The sequence below is a fragment of the Triturus cristatus genome, chromosome 5_2 (assembly GCF_964204655.1).
Source record: "Triturus cristatus chromosome 5_2, aTriCri1.1, whole genome shotgun sequence".
Lineage (NCBI taxonomy): Eukaryota > Metazoa > Chordata > Amphibia > Caudata > Salamandridae > Triturus > Triturus cristatus.
In genome coordinates this window covers 929,817,821-929,838,422 of record NC_140588.1, presented here as the reverse complement: position 1 = coordinate 929,838,422, position 20,602 = coordinate 929,817,821, and the positions used below count along the sequence as shown (strand labels likewise).

Genomic DNA, 20,602 nt, shown 5'->3' with positions numbered 1-20,602 from the left:
TACCTCATCTTTAAAGAACGTGGTGAGTTTGTTACAAGAAGAGGCATCTGCATTGGAGTTTTTAGCCGGTGAAGGATTGCTAAATTTGGCCACTGTAGAAAAAAGCTCTTTGGGAGTATTAATTGCCAAATTAATTTTATTTATGAAAAAGTTGGTTTTGGCTTTAATCAAGAGTTTTTTTGTATAGTAGCAGCTCTGCTTTGAAAATACCTTTGTCCTCTGTACTATAGTTACAACTCCACTTCATCTCTAGCCTTCCACAAGATTGTTTGGCCAGTCTGAGCTCTTCATCGAACCAGGGTTCAGATGGTGTTGGTCGATTATTTCCACGTTTGGCGGGAGCTAAATCATCAATGGATACACTGATCCATGGATGGTAATTATCTGTAGCCAAGTCAAGATCAGAAGGAACTGGTATATTTGATTGAATTAAGGCACCAGTAAGTTGGTCTTCCAATATTTTATGCCAAGGTTGATAGCTGGAGGTAGGCTGGGTCAGAGAGAAGATCAAGATGAGAGAAAAAAAGGGAACTGATGCTGGTGCACTGGTGTGGGCACTTTATGGCTCCAGTGTTGTCACTGTGGAGGGGTGTCAGGCACAAAAATAAAGCAGGCTATAGAAAATCTTTGGGTCCAGTCAGGTGATATTCACCAGTTGGGGGATCCTGTAAGTCTAAATATCCATTAGAAATAGGCACAGGTCAGTAAGACTTCCATTATTCTTACCAACTTTTGTCTGTCATACCTTATGTTTGTTAGCTATTTTATATATGTGCTTGCACGCATGTGTGTGCGCACACGCACAACAGGCTCCAGAGATCTACAGATGTAACTAACTTTCAAGGAATAATTATGGGAGATATTTCAATCTTATAGGCAACCAAACTATTGGATTCCACCAAAACCGACAACTGCATCACTTTTTGAACAAAGTAATAAGCAGCACTGAGATTTATCTTTTAGGCAATTAAAATGGGGAATGTTTTGCTGAACATTTTAATATGGCATTATTTACTACTCCCAACCAGGGTTGAACCAGAATAATTATATGGCGTTATAAAATGCATCTGAAAACAAACTACTTGCTGGAAAAATGTATATGCCAAGGCAACCTGATGCACAATTTAAACTGCAGTTCACAAAATCAGCTTTGTGCCACCTTCCATGTTTTGAATTCAGAAAAACTGAACATACAATGTACTGTATTTTCTTTTTATTCAAAAAGTTACTGTCTCAAGACATAAATACAAATCAGAAAACAGTAAATAGGACAATAGAATGTGGAGGACAATAGGTTAAGGGTAATATATAAAACATTTTAGCTGGCTGAAACAAGCTGTAAGAACTGCTTTCACAAAGAAATACTCATTTAAGAGTAAGAAAACTCAACTTAGTTTAAAATCGTATGTACAAAGTCCTCAGCAGTTCCATTATTTGCAGTGGTGTGAAAAACTATATAGGCAGTAAGTACTCTCAGACTTAAAAACATTACGCAAGATGACATATGTAGATGCGGTTTAATGTTACCCAATGACTTGGAAAGAAATAATCACATAACGTGTAATTTGGCTACCCCAGCCAGATATTTGTCCGACCAAATAGAGAAATGTGCTTATTGCAAGCATTGTAAGGCATGGAATGATTAAATTTTTTAGAAATGATAAACAATGGACATAAAATATACACATGTAATATAAGTTATTTTCTTTTTCTTTAAAATGCTGTTTAGCTGCCTAGGCATTGCAAATTGAGGATGATGAAATGGCAAAACTTGGACTATATTATTTGAGAAAGGACAAAACTATGTTTAAAGCTTAGCTTTAAAAGAATATTACAGTGTCTTTTATTATTAAAACTAATTTACATACAGAAGAAATGTACTGTAACCTGCAAATATGATATTTACCTGAAGACTGCTTGCAAAGACATATAGATAAAACAATATAAAATACAAATTTTAGAAATCATTTAAAAGCATGACATTTTCACACTTTTAACTTTCAAACATTGTTAAATTTCAATATATTTCTGAAATCTCATTTTAAGTTGGAATTCAAAAGTAAGAAAAAACTAAACAAACTGCGCAATTATAAAATCAGCACCAATTTATATATATATATATATAATTTTATTTAAAATTTAGATCCCTATTCCCACACTCTATTAAGCTGTATAATTTTTGTTTAGAATTTTTCTGCAAACATTCTACAATAAGCTTCTTTTATTTGGAGACAAAATACAGTGGCACTACTGGAAGGAATTTCACAACATTACATTTTTTCTTAAAGGACAAGCAAACTTTCAGGGTTACTACTAGGCAAGCTTGGATGATTTTGACACTTCCTCGCAGTTCCAGATTCTGGATATCCTTAGACTGCTAATGTAGAAGCTCCTGGTTATGAAAATGGTTTCAAAGTTCCTCAGAAGAAATCCAACGTTCAGCTTGAAAGTTTTACTTCCATATATAATAGTCCAGCTTAAACGTTGAGCATCTATTTTCATAACTGCTAGTTTCTCTCAGATCGAATTGCAATCCATTAATCGGTTTATCTTCCTGTTGTAATCAGAAGTCCATTAAAGGTCTTGAATAGTTAGTACACTGGAAACAAGTTTATCGTAGTTTCAGCTCTGTACTATGCACTTCAAAACATCCTTTGACCGAAGAAAAACAAAGTGGGAAAATACTTGATTTCAAAAACCTGATTGTACATAAATAGCTAAAATTTTAAAACAAAACGCATGTAGCTCATCCTCCAGTTGTTTACTTGTCCTTTACAATTCATTTTTCAGGCAAACAAAACTGCCCCTCAATGCACTTAATCTTGGTAAGCATGTCATATTCTCCTTAGAGAAAAAACTGTACAGGATTTCACTGTTTCTACCACAACTTTGTATTTAAAAATTATCTCTTCACTTAGAAAACGATTTCACCACAGATTCAACTGCCGAGTTGGTATTAAAACATTGACACTCCAAGGACCTAAAAAGAGAAAATGGAACGGTTTTAATTTCATTTAATTTCTGAAATAACATTAGAACACTTGCATTAAACCACAACCTGTTGAACATAAAACAAACACACTTTAAGAGCAATTTACTTACCTCCAGTAATGCTTCTTCTGGTAGAGGGTACCTGGCCACACATTACTCAGACCCTGAATAATTCTCAGGCATCAGATTAGATCCAGAAACATTTCAGCAGTACCTCTTGGCACCAGGCGCCGTACAATTCCGCAATGACGCCATCCTGGAAATTACATAGGTGCCACAGCCAAGTACTGACTCCAGTTGCTCTCGAGTGTGTCCGCACCCCCAGACGCAAAGTAAAAGCAAATTAGTGTGACCAAGTTGCAGATTCCAAGACTTGAGATCTTATTCATGGATAGAGTCTAATCACAGAATTGGGAGCATGGGAGGGTTGGTAAGGAATTTGAGGCTAGAGTCTCGTTACCGAAAGTAACTTGTTCTTCTGATAGAGACTTCCAGCCACAGATGTCACATTTATCGATTAGATACCAAAGCAGTAGCAACTTGGAGGTGGGCTGTGAATAGACTCTAATCAGAAAGTCCTGCAGGACTGAGTGAGCAAAATGCCTCTCTCAGCGAACCTGATCATCCGGACAATAGTGTTCCGTGAACATATGAAGGAATGCTTACGTAGCTGCCTGGGAGGTGTCCAGTAAAGGAATTCCCCATACCAACAAAGCGGTAGTAACTTTGGCCAAGGCAGAATGAGCATGCAGTCTTTCTCAAGGCTGCTTTTCGGCCAATGCCTAGCAGATATTAATACAGAGCACAATCAAGCAGGATATATTTCTCTTCTGCACAGCCTTGCCTTTTTTCGCTCCATTGAACCCCACAAAAAGCCGATAGTCCATCCGGGGTTCTTGCGATTTATGTAAAAGCTCAATCTACTCTTAGGGCCACAACTTTCCGCAAGTTTCTGCAATACCGGTTTGCCTGGGAAGAATGTGATGCACAGCGGTTTGACAGTGAAGAGCTTCAATGGCATTCATCTGCTGCGCCAATGTAATGATGACAAGGAACAATGTCTTGAGGGTGAGAAGACACAGGAGGCAGCTGTGTAGCAACTGAAGGGAGTGCACATCAAGAGTTTAAGAAACAAGTTAAGGTCCAACTGTGGAATGACATAGGGAGAGGAAGGAAACACATGTGCCTCAATTATAGTTTTGTTTTCTAAAAGCCTATAACTGGAAACAAACAATGAAGGCTGAACTCGCAACTGCAAAAAAGCCAAAAGATACCCTTTAACTGTGCCCAAAGAAAAACTTTACTTGGAAAGGGTCAAAAGAAACGAAAAAAGTCAAATAACTTAGTCTGTAGGAGGTCTATCTGCCGAGTCCTGCACCAACCCACAAATTTCTCCTAACAGCAGGCATGTACAGTTTTCGTCAAAGGACGCCTGGCTGCCAAGATGCCATCAACCATCTCCGGATGAAGGTCAAATTTGGTTGATGTTGCCGCTCAATCTCCAAATAAGCAAGTGGAAATTGCGAGGCCCAGGTACAATGTTTCAACAAGGTGAACTTAAAGATCACTGGGGACTTGGAGTAATAACTATTACATAAAAAAACACACTGGTTCCTAATAACAATATTGTAGATGCAAAGAACTGAATGATTAATAAGATGTATTCAAAGAGGTTGATGAAAAATAATTTCAAGACCCAGAGGCGCACTGAATATTGGTGCAACATAAATGTGCTGGGTGCTCTCGTTAAAGGGGATACACTCAAATGTTTAATTGTGATCAACAGGTGTATCAACAAACAAATGAACAGCAGGCTCTCAATCACATAGGGTCCGTGATTTTAAAATCAAAGGCGTTTCGATCCCAATAAAAATGTTGGGACCATCATCAGGATTTAAGGGGAAACAACGAGCATGAAAGAGCTGAAACAGTAGTAGAGAAAGGGTGATCAGAGTGAGGCCAAGAAAAAAAAAAGTGAGCCAATACAAGGCATAGGCAATACTCCTGAGACTGTACTTAGATTATGAAGAACAAGGTACTTACCTTTGGTAACGTCTTATCTGATAGAGACTATCTAGCAGCAGATTTCTTAACTACTGAATTATCGCCATGTGTCAGACTGGATGGGGAACTTTTTTCAAGCAGTAGCCCTGCGCGCCGGTATATGGCACAGTTTGGCTCAGTGTGGCGTCGTCAGTTATGCTTGCAGTGCCTATATAGTTGCCACCTCAGTGAGCTGATGTCAGTTTCTTTTTGCAACTTTCTATGCCAGGAGCGCAGAGTCATGAAGAACAGTGCTCACTGGTGTGGAATACTAGGGCCCTGAAAGGGGAAACAGGCTTGTCCCAAGGAATCCATTCACACAGGAGGGAGGATGGGTGGGTCAGTACGGAATCTGCAGCTAGACAGAATCTCTACCAGATAAGGTGTTACCGAAGGTAAGTAACTTGTTCCTCTGAAAGATACTTCTAGCCGCAGGTTCCTTACCCTTTGAATAGATACCCAAGCAATACCTCCACAGATGTGGGTCTGCAGACCAATTTCATATAAGAAAATCCTGTTGGATCGAACGGGCAAAATGCCCGTACTGGGGGACCTAACTGTAAAGGCAGTAGTGTTTTGTGAACGTGTGAAAGGAAGCCACGTTGCTGCCTGCCAGATATTCAGGACCAGAAATTCAAGTGCTAATGCAGTGGTGGCAGCTTTAGCTCTGGTGGAATGAGCATGCAAAGCCCTCAGGGGGTTGCTTTTTGGCCAATGCATAGCAGATCTTGATACAGAGCACAATCCATCGGGACATGGTCTGCTTCTGCACAGCCCATACTTTCTTTGCTCCAACATACCGTACGAAGAGTTAATCGTCAACCCGAAACACTAGTTTGCGGTGAAGGTAGAAAGACAATGCTCTTTTTCGGTACAGGTGGTGAAGTTGCTCCTCTTCCTTGGAGGGACGCAGAAGAGTGTAAAAAGTAGGAAGAGTGATGAATTGGCATAAGTGAAAGGGAGTGACTTTCGTATGAAGCGCTAGTTTGTCTGGGTAGATGTTCATGTATGGCGGACTGTGACCCAGGTAAAAGGATCAACATTAGTAACCAGCCATGAATATGGGGAGGAGAATGGACCGGTGAGGAATATTCAGATAGACAAAGTATCAACCAGAAGAACAAGTTACTTACCTTCGGTAGCAATGTATCTGTAAGAGACAAAGGTTAGTTATAGATTCCTTACCTTAAATTACCATCAGGCGTCAGACTTCTTTGCAGTACACCTGCGCGTCGATAGGTGGCGTAGGTCGACTCAGTGTCTGTCGTCGGCGTCGTGTTAGATGGAATGACGTCACGGTGCCTATTTAGATGCCGCCTCTGAAAGAGACAGTCAGTTCTAGATTTCTTACTTTAGCATGGATACCCCAGCAATACCAACCCCGGAAGAGGGTCTGCAAACCAAGCTCACACCAGAAAGTACTGGAGGACAGAACAGCCAAAATAACCGTCCGTCCGTGGAAGGATGCCCACGCGGCTGCCTGACAGATGTCAATGAGCAGAACTTCACGAGCAAAAGCAGTGGTGGCAGCCATAGCTCTGGTGGAATGAGTTCGGAGCCCTACTGGAGGTTCCTTCTTTGCCAAAGCATAACAGATTTTGATACACAGGACAACCCATCTAGAAATGGTACGCTTTTGAACAGCCCAACCTTTCTTGGTACCCACATAGGAAACTAAGAGTTGATCATCCACCAGGAAACTTTTGTGCGGTCAAGGTAGAAGGACAGCGCACGCTTAGGGTCCAGACGGTGGAGTCTCTCCTCCTCCTTGGAAGGGTGAGTAGGTGGGAAAAAGGTGGGCAAAGTAATGGTTTGTCCAATGTTTGTCCACTTTTGGAAGGAACGATGGTCTCGTCCTAAGCACCACTTTGTCCGGATGCACAGAGACGAAAGAGGGCTTAGAAGAAAGAGCTTGAAGCTCCCTCACTCTGTGAGCAGAGGGGATTGCAACAAGGAAAAAAGCAGTCTTCAGAGCAAGGAGCCTGAGAGGACAGTTGTGAAGAGGATCGAAAGGGAGCGCACATAAGTTAAGGCAAGGTTGAAGTCCCACTGGGGCATTACGAAAGGAGATGGGGGAAAGAGAGGAGTAATGCTCTTGAAGAATCTATTTACAGTAGGGGACTATAACAAAGATGGCTGATCTGGCAGCAGAAGGAAAGCAGAGATGGCCGCAAGATAGCCTTTAAGAGTGCCTAGGGCAGAGCCCTGTTGGGCTAAAGAAAGTATATACACAAGGACCTCTAAAAGAGGAGCAGAAAAGGGATCCACAGCCTTTGCTGTGCACCATGCCACAAACTTATTCCATCGACAGGCGTATAGCGTTTTAGTGGAGGGAAGCCTGGCTGCCAAGATGACATTACAGACTTCGGGTTGAAGGTCAAAAGCTGCCAACTGTCGCCGCTCAATCTCCACACAAGGAGGAGGTGGCTGGACAGGCTCAGGTGAAGAACCCTCCCCTGCTGCTTTGACAGAAGATCCTCCCGAAGAGGCAGTCTGAGTAGAGGATTGATGGCCATGCTCAGGAGCTCTGGGTACCAGACTCTTCATGCCCAGCCACAAGAATAACTTGGGTCGGTCGCTCTTGATCTTCAGCACTCTGGGCAGAAGTGGTACAGGCGGAAAGGCGTACAGGAGGCTGCAGTACCACTAGTGACAAAAAGCATTGCTGAGCGAGTGCCATCTTGGAAACTCCAACGCTCAGAATTGCTGACATTGCGCGTTCTCTTCTGTGGGGAACAGATCTAACCAAGGCTCTCCCCGACGCTGATAGAGATCTTGCACCACGTGAAGACGCTATTCGTGATCTACCAGGCACCGGCGGCTGAATTTGTCCACCCTGGTGTTCAGCGAACCTGCCATATGTTGAACCTTCAGGGTCATGCCCAGATGTTCCAGCCATTTCCAGAGCTTCTTGACATAGGGTCCACAAACCCACCCTCCGCTTGTTGCAGTACCACATGGCAGTGGTGTTGTCTGTGAACACCTGCACCACGTTCCCCTTGAGAGAGGGAAGGAATGCCTTCTGTGCCAGATGGATCATCCGGAGCTCCAGAAGGTTGATATGGAGCCTGAACTCCCCTGGAGACCAGACGCCTCAGATCTCTGCCTCTTCCAGGTAGCCATCCCATCCCAGGAGTGCCGCATCGGTCACCACTGTGAAATTTTGTTGGGGAAGGGAGAGGGATCTGCCTCTGACCCAAGCTTGGTTCATTAGCCACCACTACAGTTGTTGAGCAGTTCCCTCCGAGATCTGGACGTAGTCGGAAAGATTGCCCTGATGCTGCGTCCACTGGAACATCAGGTCCCACTGCACAGCTCATATATGCCATCTGGCATGACCCACGATGCAGGAGGCCGTGAGGCCCAGCAGACTCATGGTCATTCTCACTGAAATCTGGGATAGAGGCTAAAACGTCGGTATCATAGCCCGAATATCCCAGACTCGCTGCTAGGGAGGATAGCCCTGAAACTGCACTGTGTCCAGAACAGCTCTGATAACAGGGAGCGACAGTGAGTCGGGGGCATGACCGACACCGGTAACATCGTCGCCTTGGAAGGTCAAATGAGGTCGACCGGCGCCGATCCAGGCCTAGATCCTTGGGGGTCCACCAATGCCAGGGACGGACCTGCGGCATTGTAGGCCCAGCAGAACACCCAACCAGCTCCGCAGGGCCCGAAGGCACGCCCGTTGAGTTGGGTTCTCAAAGGTTGAGCGGAGGGCTTCGTAAAATACACAAAGCTGGGCAGGGGACGCTCTGGCTCCCGGAAATGAAAGGAGGTGCGGAGTCGTCCTCGAAGGAGGCACCAAAGACGGAGCCTCTGAGCGACGATGCTCCGGGTCCAGCGTCACGTCAGCCGACCGACTGGGAGAAGGCGAAGAGCGCTGGCGCTTCTATGCCTTCTTCTTGTGCCTCTACTTACCCGAAGACTTGGAGGACTTTAAGTACGACAAGGTGTGGGTGATCCACAACCAGTCTCGAGACCTTCCTCTCGAGCCAGACCGGGAACAACGCGGAGCCGACTGACCAGCCTCCAAGAGCTTTTGACACTACTCCCGCAAAGACTTTGGATTCAATGGCCAGCAATCAGAGCACGACTTCGGGTCATGGTCGTGCTCCAGGCACCAGAGGCACACGAGGTGTGGGTCTGTCACAGACATCAGTTTGTGACAAGCCTCGCAGGGCTTGAAGCCGGTCCGACGATGGGACATCCCTCGCACACAAGGAGTAGAAGACTCAAATAAGAAGTCCACAAAAGTCGAAAAAAGCTTTGTCAAAAAAATGACTAAATGGGTAGCTCTCTCCGAATCTGCGCTAGGCTGGCACAGAAAAAGAAAGAACTGACGGCAGCGCTCAGGGGCGGCCTCTATATAAGCACCACGATGTCATCCCAGTGAACACGACGCCGACGACGGACACGGAGTCGACTGACGCCACCTACCGACACACAGGGGTACTGCTAAGAAAAATTAGCTGGATCCAGTCTGACGTCTGGGAGTAATTTTAAGGAAAGGAATCTATAACTGTCTTTCAGATAGATTTTTACAGACGGTGTGCAATTTTTACTTCTGATGGATACTTCTTCCTGCAGATTCCTGACGTTTTGAATAGATTCGTCTGAAACAGTACCAAACCAGAGGAATGGTGAAGAACAAGTTATTTACCTTCAGTAACTATGCATCTGGTAGACACACAGTCTAGCCTCAGATTCCTTAACTTAGAATATCCTCCAGATGCCAGTCTGGATCTGGAGATTTTTCAGCAGTACCTCTGCGCGCTGGGGGATGGCGTCGCATGGCTCTGTCCTGACGTTGGCCACGGATATGCCGCCAGTGGAGCCATATAATGTCCCTCCCAGCGCGCTGACGTCAGTTTTCTACTGTGAAACATTTCCGCGCCAAAACGCGGAGCTAATACTAAAACTGATTGTGGGAACAGTGTGCCAAAAAAGGTTAAACATCTTTGAGACAACAATGATAAAATAAAATGATGAGAAACTTCACAGTGCTTTTTAGAGAAGAACACTACATAATGAAAAAGACTGAAGGGCGAGAGCAGAGTACTCGCCCTCGCATAAGCAAAGAATGATACCCTCCTATGAGGCAAAACAGCAATTGAATCATACAGTAAACAACAAGCAGTCTTCAACCACATGAATGCCATGGTAAACAACAACAAGCCTCACAACATGAAGTCAAGGCAAGTGATAACATTTCTGCAACAACAAAGAATGTGCAATCACACTCACTAAAAATGATCAATTCACTATCAGAGTCAAATAGACCGCAAACTAATGGACAAAAGCATCAGGGGGGAGGGAGGGGGAAAAGGACATTAGCAACCACCACACTGGAAAAGAACCAGGGAGCAAAAGCGTGCATGGACATATGAGCCTACCACCCATTTGCGCGAATGGGTGGAGAAGCCACAGGTAAAAAAAAGAAGAAAACCTGACCTGGTGAAGAACGTGGAGTAGACTAACACGCATGAAGACAGAGATCACTGGTAGAAAAGACCACTGGGTAATAACCCAACCTGAAAAGGTCCTTGCAGAGCGGGGAGGATGGATGGGCATTAAGGAATCTGCGGCTAGACTGTCGCTACCAGATACATTGTTACCAAAGGTAAGTAACTTGTTCATCTGAGAGAGACATCTAGCCGCAGATTCCTTAACCAACAATAGATACCACAGCTATACCCCATTGGAGGTGGGTGTGCGACTCAACCCACCAGGTTCCGTAAGAGAACCAATCCATCAAGAAGACTAAAACAGGTGGGGACAGCAAGTGCAAGCGTGGCTGGCACTAGACCATTACGCTCTGTAAAAGGAGCATCAACAAGCAAAGGCAATGGCACCACAGTCAGTCATAGGACAGTTCGACACCTTCACCTCCGAGGAAGGGACGAAGGAAAGTCAGAGACCAGAATAGCCAGTGCACACTGGAAGAAATCCATAAGCTTTTGAAATTAGAATAAGAAGCAGAACTGTGCACAGGATCCATGGATCTGCAAAAACAATGTCCTAGAGAAAGGCCAAAACAGTATGACAGTCAGTTCGTACAAAATGAGCATACACAACAGTGGATGCCAAGATGGCCTTGTAGAGAGACAGCTTTCACCCATGCCGAGATATACATAACCATAACTACAAGGAGATACAGGTATGTGGATAAGAGGGATGCGCATATGCAGACTGTGCGGACTGTGGATGCCACACCACATGTAAACCCATAAAGGACACTGTTCCTGTGGCCAGGCGCAAAAAGTCACCCATGCCCAAAAAGAAGAGAAAAGGAAAAAGAGTTAAAGGAAATCCTAGGTGAAGGACCCACTCAACTAATGGAAGACCACTCTTTGTCCTCTAATGCCCTCACACACCCAAACGGGTGTCATGCTTCATCATCGGGCAGTGCTCCTTGTAGGGCCGGCGCTGCAATTCCCTACGGGCCCCACGAAGGGTCACTGTCGGAGATCTTTTAAGGACTGCCGGATGATGCATGTGGGTGTGTGGGGAGTGGGTCCTCTATGGAGGATAGAAAAAGTGCGTGCAATTGTGTGAAAAATTAATAAAGGGTCATCATGCTATTTTCTCAGGAAATACTGAACAGATTGACACCAGACCTGCAAAAGGCACTTCCCTGACCTGAGGACTACCTCTCTGCCAAATTTCAAGTACTTCTGTTCAGCCGTTCGGGCTGTACCTTCGACTAAAGGTCCTATGGAAAAATGCATGGGGAAAACGCGTTTTGGGACCCCCCTTTTTTCTCGGCCCCCGCTTGACGAATCACCCCGAGACTTTCAGGGTAGGAGCTGAGCGGAGCGCCCCATTCGTTTTGAAAATTGAGAAGATTCGTCAACCGGCGCCAAAGTTATTCAAAATAGAATTTTGAGATTTCCTATGGAAACACGGTCCTAACTATAACTATCTACTGGCGACCGCCAGTAGATAATATATATATATGTATATAAAGAAAGCAAGTTTCCCAAGGGTCCAAACTGTAGAGGAACACAGGTACAGACCACAGCACGCTGAAAGTAGATAGGTGCAAGTTTTATTCCTTATGTATCGGCATGAAGCGTTTTGGCCGTGTTGCCACAGCCTTGATCACAACAATTTACCAGGGGCCCCCGATCCTGCAGGGCGGGCTCGGACGCCAGGAATGGAGATCCTGGTAACTTGATACTGCCACCTCACACAAAGAGCCCAACACCGACTTCTTGACAGGCAGACTTTATTCATCAGAATGCGGAGGAAAAGCAAACACACTGATATACCTTACGCGTTTCAGCCAGCAGCCTTGATCACAGGTGAGTGTGTTTAAAATTGTAGTCCAAGTGGTCATGTGGATTGCTGAATTAACCACAAGCCCCAGAATGCAGTGTTCTTTTTAAGTTCATTGCGACATGGCACATTCATTAATTCTGCTGAATAGCGTTTTCTAGCAATGTCCCAATGTTCAAAATTCATGCAATTTATTTAGCATAGTGCAGGTTCCTCCGCATTACCTTAATAATTGCATGTCATGCGGTGCCTTCAGAGAGAGAAGCATCCCTCTCTTCTCCCTTTCTCGATCAGAACAGTGCCAAATTGCTGTAGAAATCCTCTGTGCTGGCGCCTCTGAGAGCGGATCATGCCCCCTCAATTAATATCACCAAAACAACTCCATTTACCGGGGGCCCCCGATCCTGTAGGGCGGGCTCTGACGCCAGGAATGGAGATCCTGGTAAATTGATACTGCCAATCACACAAAGAGCCCAACACAGACTTCTTGACAGGCAGACTTTATTCGTCAAAATGCGGCAGAAAAGCATACACACTGATATACCATACGCGTATATATATACATATACGCAGAAACCTCGCCTTTCTTCAGATCCCTTCCGAGGGAACAAACTAGAGTGGACCCAAGTTAAGTGCTATTTTTTGTTTATTGCTCCAAAAACATCTCCGCCATGACATGTTTCGGCAGTTAACCTGCCTTGATCACATGACAGCATTACTTGCTGTGGTTATCTTTTTAAAGTGACAATGTCCAATCATAAATGCATAGACATAGAAGAAATTCCTATTTGACAATTTTAAATGTATAAGAAATGTTTGCATAAATGCTCAGTATAAAAAGGTTTAAAACGTATCACCTTTCAACGTTTATACCAATGTCTGTACAATATGGTCATTGTTGGTATTGCATACTAAAAAATCTAGGATCCAATGATCTTTAAAAATTCTTCGCTTAAATGCTGATACATTGTTCCATATTCCAACCCTATGTCATATTCATCAATTGAAACATTAACCAAGTGCCTAAATATTACTTCTACTGAAAGTGCTACATGAGTTACCAAAAGTGCTAACATATAAAGTGCTAGTGCAAAAAAACAATTTAAAACTTATCTATATTTTATTATCAGGGACGTCTATTTATGACTCAATATCTTATTCAAGGATGTACTGGTAATACAAATTAAAGTGCAAGAAAGGCTTGTGCAAAATAGAGGCAAGAGACACTGTAAATGCTTAATTTCCTACTTGACAGTTTTAATTCATATGCAATTGATTCCCACTATTGTACTAATGAACAAGTTACTTACCTTCGGTAACGATGTATCTGTAAGAAACATTAGTTAGTTAGATTCCTCACCTTAGAATATCCCCAGGCGTCAGACTGGATCCGGAAGATTTTTCGTCAGCAATACCCCTTGCGCGTCGCTAGGCGTCGTCTGCGGCTCCGCGTCCGTCGTCGGCGTCGTGCGCCGGGATGACGTCGAAGTACTTAGACGCCGCCCTCGCGCGCTGACGTCAGTTCTTGTACATAGCCTTCCGCGCCAGGAACGCAGAGCCATGCAAAGACCGACACTGGTGCCAAAAATAAAATCTAGGGGCCTGAAAAGGATAACCTTAACCCTAGATGTCAGTTCGCAGAACGGGGAGGATGGGTGGGTCGGTGAGGAATCTAACTAACTAATGTTTCTTACAGATACATCGTTACCGAAGGTAAGTAACTTGTTCATCTGAAAGAAACACGTTAGTTAGATTCCTCACCTTAGAATAGATACCCAAGCAATACCATCCCCGGTGGTGGGTCTGCGAACCAAGATCACACCAGAAAGTCCTGGAGGACAGAACGGCCAAAGAAGCCATCCCTCCGGACTTGGCTGTCAAGGCAATAATGCCTGGCAAACGTGTGTAGCGAAGCCCACGTCGCCGCCTGACAGATGTCCTGCAAAGGGACTCCCCGTCCCAAGGCAGTAGTAGCCGCCGTGGCCCGAGTAGAATGGGCGCGCAGCCCAACAGGAGGGTCCTTTTTAGCCAAGGAATAGCAAATCTTTATACACAAAACGACCCACCAAGAGATGGTCCGTTTGTGCACAGCTTTCCCCTTCTTAGCGCCCACGTACCCAACAAAAAGCTGGTCGTCCACCCGGAACTGTTTTGTGCGATCCAGATAAAAGGAGAGCGCACGTTTTGGGTCCAGACGGTGGAGCCTCTCTTCCTCTTTGGAAGGATGCGGAGGCGGAAAGAAGGTGGGCAAGGTGACAGACTGCCCAAGGTGAAATGGAGTCACCACTTTAGGAAGAAAGGAGGGACGAGGCCGAAGGACAACCTTGTCCGGATGAACAGATAGAAAAGGAGGCTTTGAAGATAAAGCCTGGAGCTCACTCACCCGTCTAGCCGAGGTGATGGCCACCAGAAAAGCAGTCTTAAGAGTCAGAAGACGAAGAGGACAATTGTGAAGAGGCTCGAAGGGAGCGCACATCAGGAATGTCAATACCAGATTCAAGTCCCACTGAGGCATTACAAAAGGGACAGGAGGGAACGTGTGTGTAATGCCTTTGAGAAAGCGTGTAACCACAGGGGACTTGAAAAGAGAAGGCTGATCAGGAAGCCGCAAGAAGGCGGAGATGGCAGCAAGATAACCTTTCAGGGTGCCCAGGGCAAAGCCCTGCCGGGCCAGAGAAAGAAGGAAGAGGAGAACCTCAGAAAGAGGGGCGGAAAGGGGATCCACAGCCTTTGCTGTGCACCATGCCACAAATTTGTTCCACCGGCAGGCGTATACCGACTTTGTGGAGGGACGCCTGGCTGCCAGAATGATATCACAGACTTCAGGAGGCAAGTCAAATGGCATCAACTGCCGCCGCTCAATCTCCACGCATGGAGGTGGAGGCTGGACAGGTTCGGGTGGAGGACCGTCCCCTGCTGCTGCGACAGAAGATCCTCCCGAAGGGGCAGACGTATCGGGGGATCGGTCAACATACTGAGTAGCTCGGGATACCAGTATCTTCGTGCCCAATCCGGAGCCACCAAGATGACTTGGGCCCGGTCGTGCCTGATCTTCTTCAGCACTCTGGGCAGAAGTGGTATAGGCGGAAAGGCGTACAACAGACCGCACCTCCACTCGTGACGAAAAGCGTCGCCGAGCGAGTGCCGCCTTGGAAATTCCGACGCGCAGAACTGCTGACATTGCGCGTTCTCTTCGGTGGCGAATAGATCTAACCAAGGCTCTCCCCACTGCTGAAAGAGACCTTGCGCCACTTCGGAGTTCAGACGCCATTCGTGATCCATCATGCACCGGCGGCTGAGTTCGTCTGCTCTGGCGTTCAGAGAGCCCGCCAGATGTTGAACCACTAGGGTGACGCCCTGGTGTTCCAGCCATGTCCAGAGGCGCAGAGCCTCCTGACAAAGGGTCCACGACCCCACCCCGCCCTGTTTGTTGCAATACCACATGGCGGTGGTGTTGTCCGTGAACACCTGCACGACACTTCCCCTGACAGAGGGAAGGAAGGCTTTCAGTGCAAGCCGGATCGCTCTCAACTCCAACAGGTTGATGTGGAGACGAGACTCCGCCGGAGACCAGAGGCCTCTGATCTCCGCCTCTCCCATATGGCCACCCCAACCCAGGAGGGACGCATCCGTCACTACGACATGCTCCGGTTGGGGAAGGGAGAGGCTCTTGCCCTTGACCCACTCGCGGTCCGTGAGCCACCACTGCAACTGCTGTGCAGTGCCCTCCGAGATCAAGACATGGTCGGACAGGTTGCCGTGATGCTGGGCCCACTGAAACTTCAGGTCCCACTGCAGAGCCCGCATGCGCCGCCTGGCGTGATGCACTAATAGGATGCAGGAGGCCATCAGCCCCAGAAGCCGCAACACTAGCCTGACCGAAACCCGGGATAGAGGCCGAAAGATGGGAATCAGGGCCTGTATATCCCGGACCCGCTGTTCCGGTGGATGGACCCGGAACTGCGCCGAATCGAGAACCGCTCCGATGAAGAGGAGCTTCTGAGAGGGATTCAGGTGTGACTTCGGCACGTTGATGGAAAACCCCAGCAAATGCAGGAGATCCGCCGTAGTCTGGAGGTGGGAGACGACTGCCTGGGGCGAGCCCGCCTTCAGCAACCAGTCGTCGAGATAGGGGAAGACTGGAACCCCTGATCTGCGCAGATGAGCTGCGACCACCGCCATCACTTTCGTGAACACCCGAGGGGCACTGGTGAGGCCGAAGGGGAGCACGGTAAACTGAAAGTGCTCTTGGCCCACCGTGAACCGCAGGTAACGCCGGTGGGCCGGCAGGACGGGGATATGGAAATATGCGTCCTGCAAGTCCAACGCTACCATCCAGTCTCCAGGGTCTAGGGCAGCTAAAACCTGAGCCAACATTAGCATCTTGAACCTTTCCTTCCGGAGGTCCAAGATAGGGCGTAGGCCCCCCTTGCCCTTCTTGGGAACCAGAAAGTAGTGGGAATAACAACCACGACCTACTTCTGGACTCGGAACGCGCTCGACGGCCCCCTTGGCCAAGAGAGCCGAAACTTCCTCGCGGAGAAGATTCAAATGATCCCCCGAGATACGGTGGTGCTGCGGTGGCATGGCTGGAGGGGTCGTCTCGAAGGGGAGGGAGTAGCCCCTTCGGACGATTTGCAGTACCCACCTGTCCGATGTTATGGACCGCCAGTGGAGCAGGTGATGGCGAACTCTGCCGCCCACTGGCGTGGTATGGGCCTGAAAGCTCGGACTAGGAGGGCTTTGAGGCGGATGCTGCCGGGGTGGAAGTGGGCTGACCACGTCGGCCTCCATTTCCGCCACGGCGGAAGCCGCGACCGCGCGCAGGTTGGTTCTGCGGCTGGTGGCTTTGCGGACGTGAGGAGGCGCCCCTTCCTTGGCCACGAAAGGGGCGAAAAGCGGAGGTGTGCGCCCGCGGAGCAGAGAGGCCCAAGGACTTGGCCGTAGCCCGGGAGTCCTTAAAGCGGTTCAGCGCACTGTCCGCCTTCTCACCAAACAGGCGAGTGCCATCAAAGGGCATGTCCATGAGGGTGGTCTGGACATCCCCGGAAAATGACGTGGACCGCATCCAGGCGTGGCGGCGGAGCGCCACCGTGGTGGAAATCGCCCGACCCAGCGAGTCCGTGGTGTCAAGCCCACATCGTATGGCGTGCCGTGCTGCATCCCTCCCATCGGCCAAAGCCTGGTTAAGACGCGTCCGGACCTCCTCCGGACACAGGGGCAGCACGTCCTCCACCGTATCTCACAGGGAATGGGAATAACGGTCCAAGAGACAGGCGGTATTTAAGGACCGCAGGCCCAAACTAAGGGACGAGAACAGTTTCTTGCCAAACTGCTCGAGTCTCTTGGAATCCCGGTCCGGCGGAGCGGTCGGGAAGGAGGATTGGGAGGTAGAGGCCTGGATAACCAGACTCTCAGGGGTGGGGTGTTGGGACAGGAAACTGGGGTCGCCCGGAGCAGGGCGGTGGCGCCTGGCAACGTTCCTATCCACAGGAGGAACTGTGGAGGGCTTGGACCAGGTGCCCTGCAGAACGTCAGTGAGGGCCTCGTTGAACGGCAGCAGAGGCTCTGTGGAGCTTGCTGAGGTTTGAAGCACCTCAGTGAGGATGTTAGTCCTCACAGCCACTGCAGGCAACTCGAGCCCAAGGGCCTCGGCCGCCTTGCGCAGCACCACAGAAAATGCGGCACCCTCCTCCGAAGCCACGGTCGGAGAAGTGAATCCAGTGTCTGGCGAGGTGTCCAGCCCACTGGCCTCCCCCAGTTCATCTGCCCAGTCCTGAGAAAGCTGTGACTGAACAGCCATAGGGTCCTCGAACCCCTCCCAGTCGCCCCCTTCTTCCGATTCCTGATAAACAGGAGGAATGATCGGAACCGGACTGTAGAGATGGTAGGACTCAAGCGGCGTCGGATGCGGCGTCGGTCGACGCCGCTGCGGCGCCGGGTCCGGATGAGGGCTAAACTGGGGCGGTGTCGGCGCCAAGGGCGTCGGCGGCGCCGGAGGTGTAGGCGTGTGCGCCGGCGGCGCCGGTGACGGCGTCGGTGGTTCAGTCGCCGGCGCCGGTGGAGGAGTGACTAGGTCAACCGGCGTCGACTGGGGCCCAGGCATGGGCCCCGCGGGGACCTGCGGCGTCGAGACCGGAGTCGTCGACGGCGCCGGAGCCGCCGGCAGGCAAGTTCGCCCAGTCGAGTCCGCGGGGCCCGAAGGCGCGCCAGCGGGCGTCGACGGCGGGGCCAGGCTCCTCATGGCGAGAGGAAGGCACTGATCTCCGCCGGCGCCGCGCCAGTCCCAGGGACCGGAAGGTATGGGGGCGGACGCGGCACCTGCGGCTCCGCCGGAGCCGCGGGGGTGGAACCACCCTGACCCTCGGCCGAGTCGCGCGACCGGCGAGGGGAGTCCGAAGAGCGGTGTCGCCTCTTGGACTTCTTTGAGCGTTTGGACTTACCCGACGACTTGGAGCCGGACGATCGATGGCGTCGGCTAGGGCTCCGCGAGCGATCCTTGGACCTCCTCCTGGACCGGGATCGCGCACGACGCGGAGCCGAGTGGCGAAGCTCGAGAAGCTTGCGGGACCGCTCCCGCCTAGCCTTCGAAGTCAGGGCCTGGCAGTCGTTGCACGACTCCGCGTCGTGGTCGGGGCCTAAGCAGTAGAGGCACCGGCGGTGGTGATCGGTCACCGACATCAGTCGATGGCAATCCTCGCAAGCCTTGAACCCAGGCATCCTACCGGCACCAGATGTCGACAGACAAGGATAAAAAATGATCAAAAAAGATTTAGTCAAAAAAGACTAAAAGGGGTAGCTCTCCCGGATCTGCGCTTACTGGCGCGGAAAAAAGAAGAACTGACGTCAGCGCGCGAGGGCGGCGTCTAAGTACTCCGACGACGTCATCCCGGCGCACGACGCCGACGACGGACGCGGAGCCGCAGACGACGCCTAGCGACGCGCAAGGGGTATTGCTGACGAAAAATCTTCCGGATCCAGTCTGACGCCTGGGGATATTCTAAGGTGAGGAATCTAACTAACGTGTTTCTTTCAGATACATATATAATTATGCATATAAATATATAAATACATATAAATATCAATAAATACAATTCAATTGCTAAAAATCAGATAAAAAGCTCATTCTAAAATGTCTATCTTTTGAATACTCCATTGAGATGATGTAAAGTGTCAATTAGGTTTTGATAACAAAATAAATGATCTAAAACCCTCATAGCACCCAAAAAAATGAATTCATTCAAATTCGGGTTTACAATTTAGATCATGATTCTTCTTTAATATTTTAACAGTGCTAGGTGAGAGGATGTATTGTACTCTTTGAAGAGAATTATTATAAGTGTACAAATCCTCACTCGTGTTGAGGCCCCCAGGATACATTGCATCGAGCTCAAGAATATAACGAGTCTCCAGGCGCCTCAATTTTAATTCTCGGTCACCCCCTCTCTTTTGGGGCGGGACAGCATCAATAACATAATATTTCAAGTGTTGCAGACTGTTATCGTGTTGCTCCTTAAAGTGCCTTGCCACAAGGTAACTGGGGTCATTGTTATTAATTGCCCTTGTATGTTGTAAAATTCTTTTGTGAATAGATAATTTGGTGCTACCTACGTATCCCAAATTACAACTGAATTCCAAGATATAGATAGCAAAATCTGTTTGGCAAGTTAGATGTTGATTTATATTTTGTACCCTATCACTAAAGGCAGTGTGGTATGTGGTCTTATTGGAGCCATATGTGGATGCCTTACTACTGGAGCACTTAAAGAAACCTTTTCTTGCGACTAGCCATCCCCTTGTCCTGCTCTTCTGGGTTTCTCTTTACAAGCGCATTGGTCATTAATGCCGTTTTTCTATAAGTTAGCAGGATATTTGGGGAGTAAATCCCCTGTTATTGGGTCATCCAAAACTATTGGACAATTGCGTCTTATGATGGCTCGTATCTGTTGCTCCTGTCTCGAATATGTCAGAATGAGTCTAGTGGGTTCCTTAGATGTATCCCCATCAGTAGTGCTTGCTCCCCGAGAATGTGTTGTACTGTAAGAGATCTTCCCTAACTTGCTTTCTAGATTTCATTATAGCGGTTTCAATAGTTGATATTTTATAACCTCTCTCCAAAAATCGCTTTTTGCTTTCTGTCTGTTTGATTTCCAGATCCTTTTCCTCACTGCATATTCTACGTATGCGAAGCATCTCCCTATACGGGATGCTTTGTATCAAGTGTGGAGGTTGCGCACTGGATGCATGTAGCATTGTGTTACCTGCCGTGTCCTTTCGATACAATGAT

General features: G+C 47.9%; 1 protein-coding gene across 2 annotated transcripts in view; it reads right to left on the bottom strand.

Moving 5' to 3' along the window:
• Positions 1-1,504: 1,504 nt before the first annotated feature.
• STAG2 (STAG2 cohesin complex component) overlaps positions 1,505-20,602 on the bottom strand; it is a 1,427,207-nt gene continuing 1,408,109 nt past the window's right edge. For both annotated transcript variants that reach the window (XM_085608133.1, XM_085608134.1), the window contains exon 36: positions 1,505-2,980. In XM_085608133.1, the coding sequence (XP_085464259.1) occupies positions 2,957-2,980 (24 nt within the window). In that variant the 3' untranslated portion in view covers positions 1,505-2,956. The remainder of the gene's footprint in view (positions 2,981-20,602) is intronic.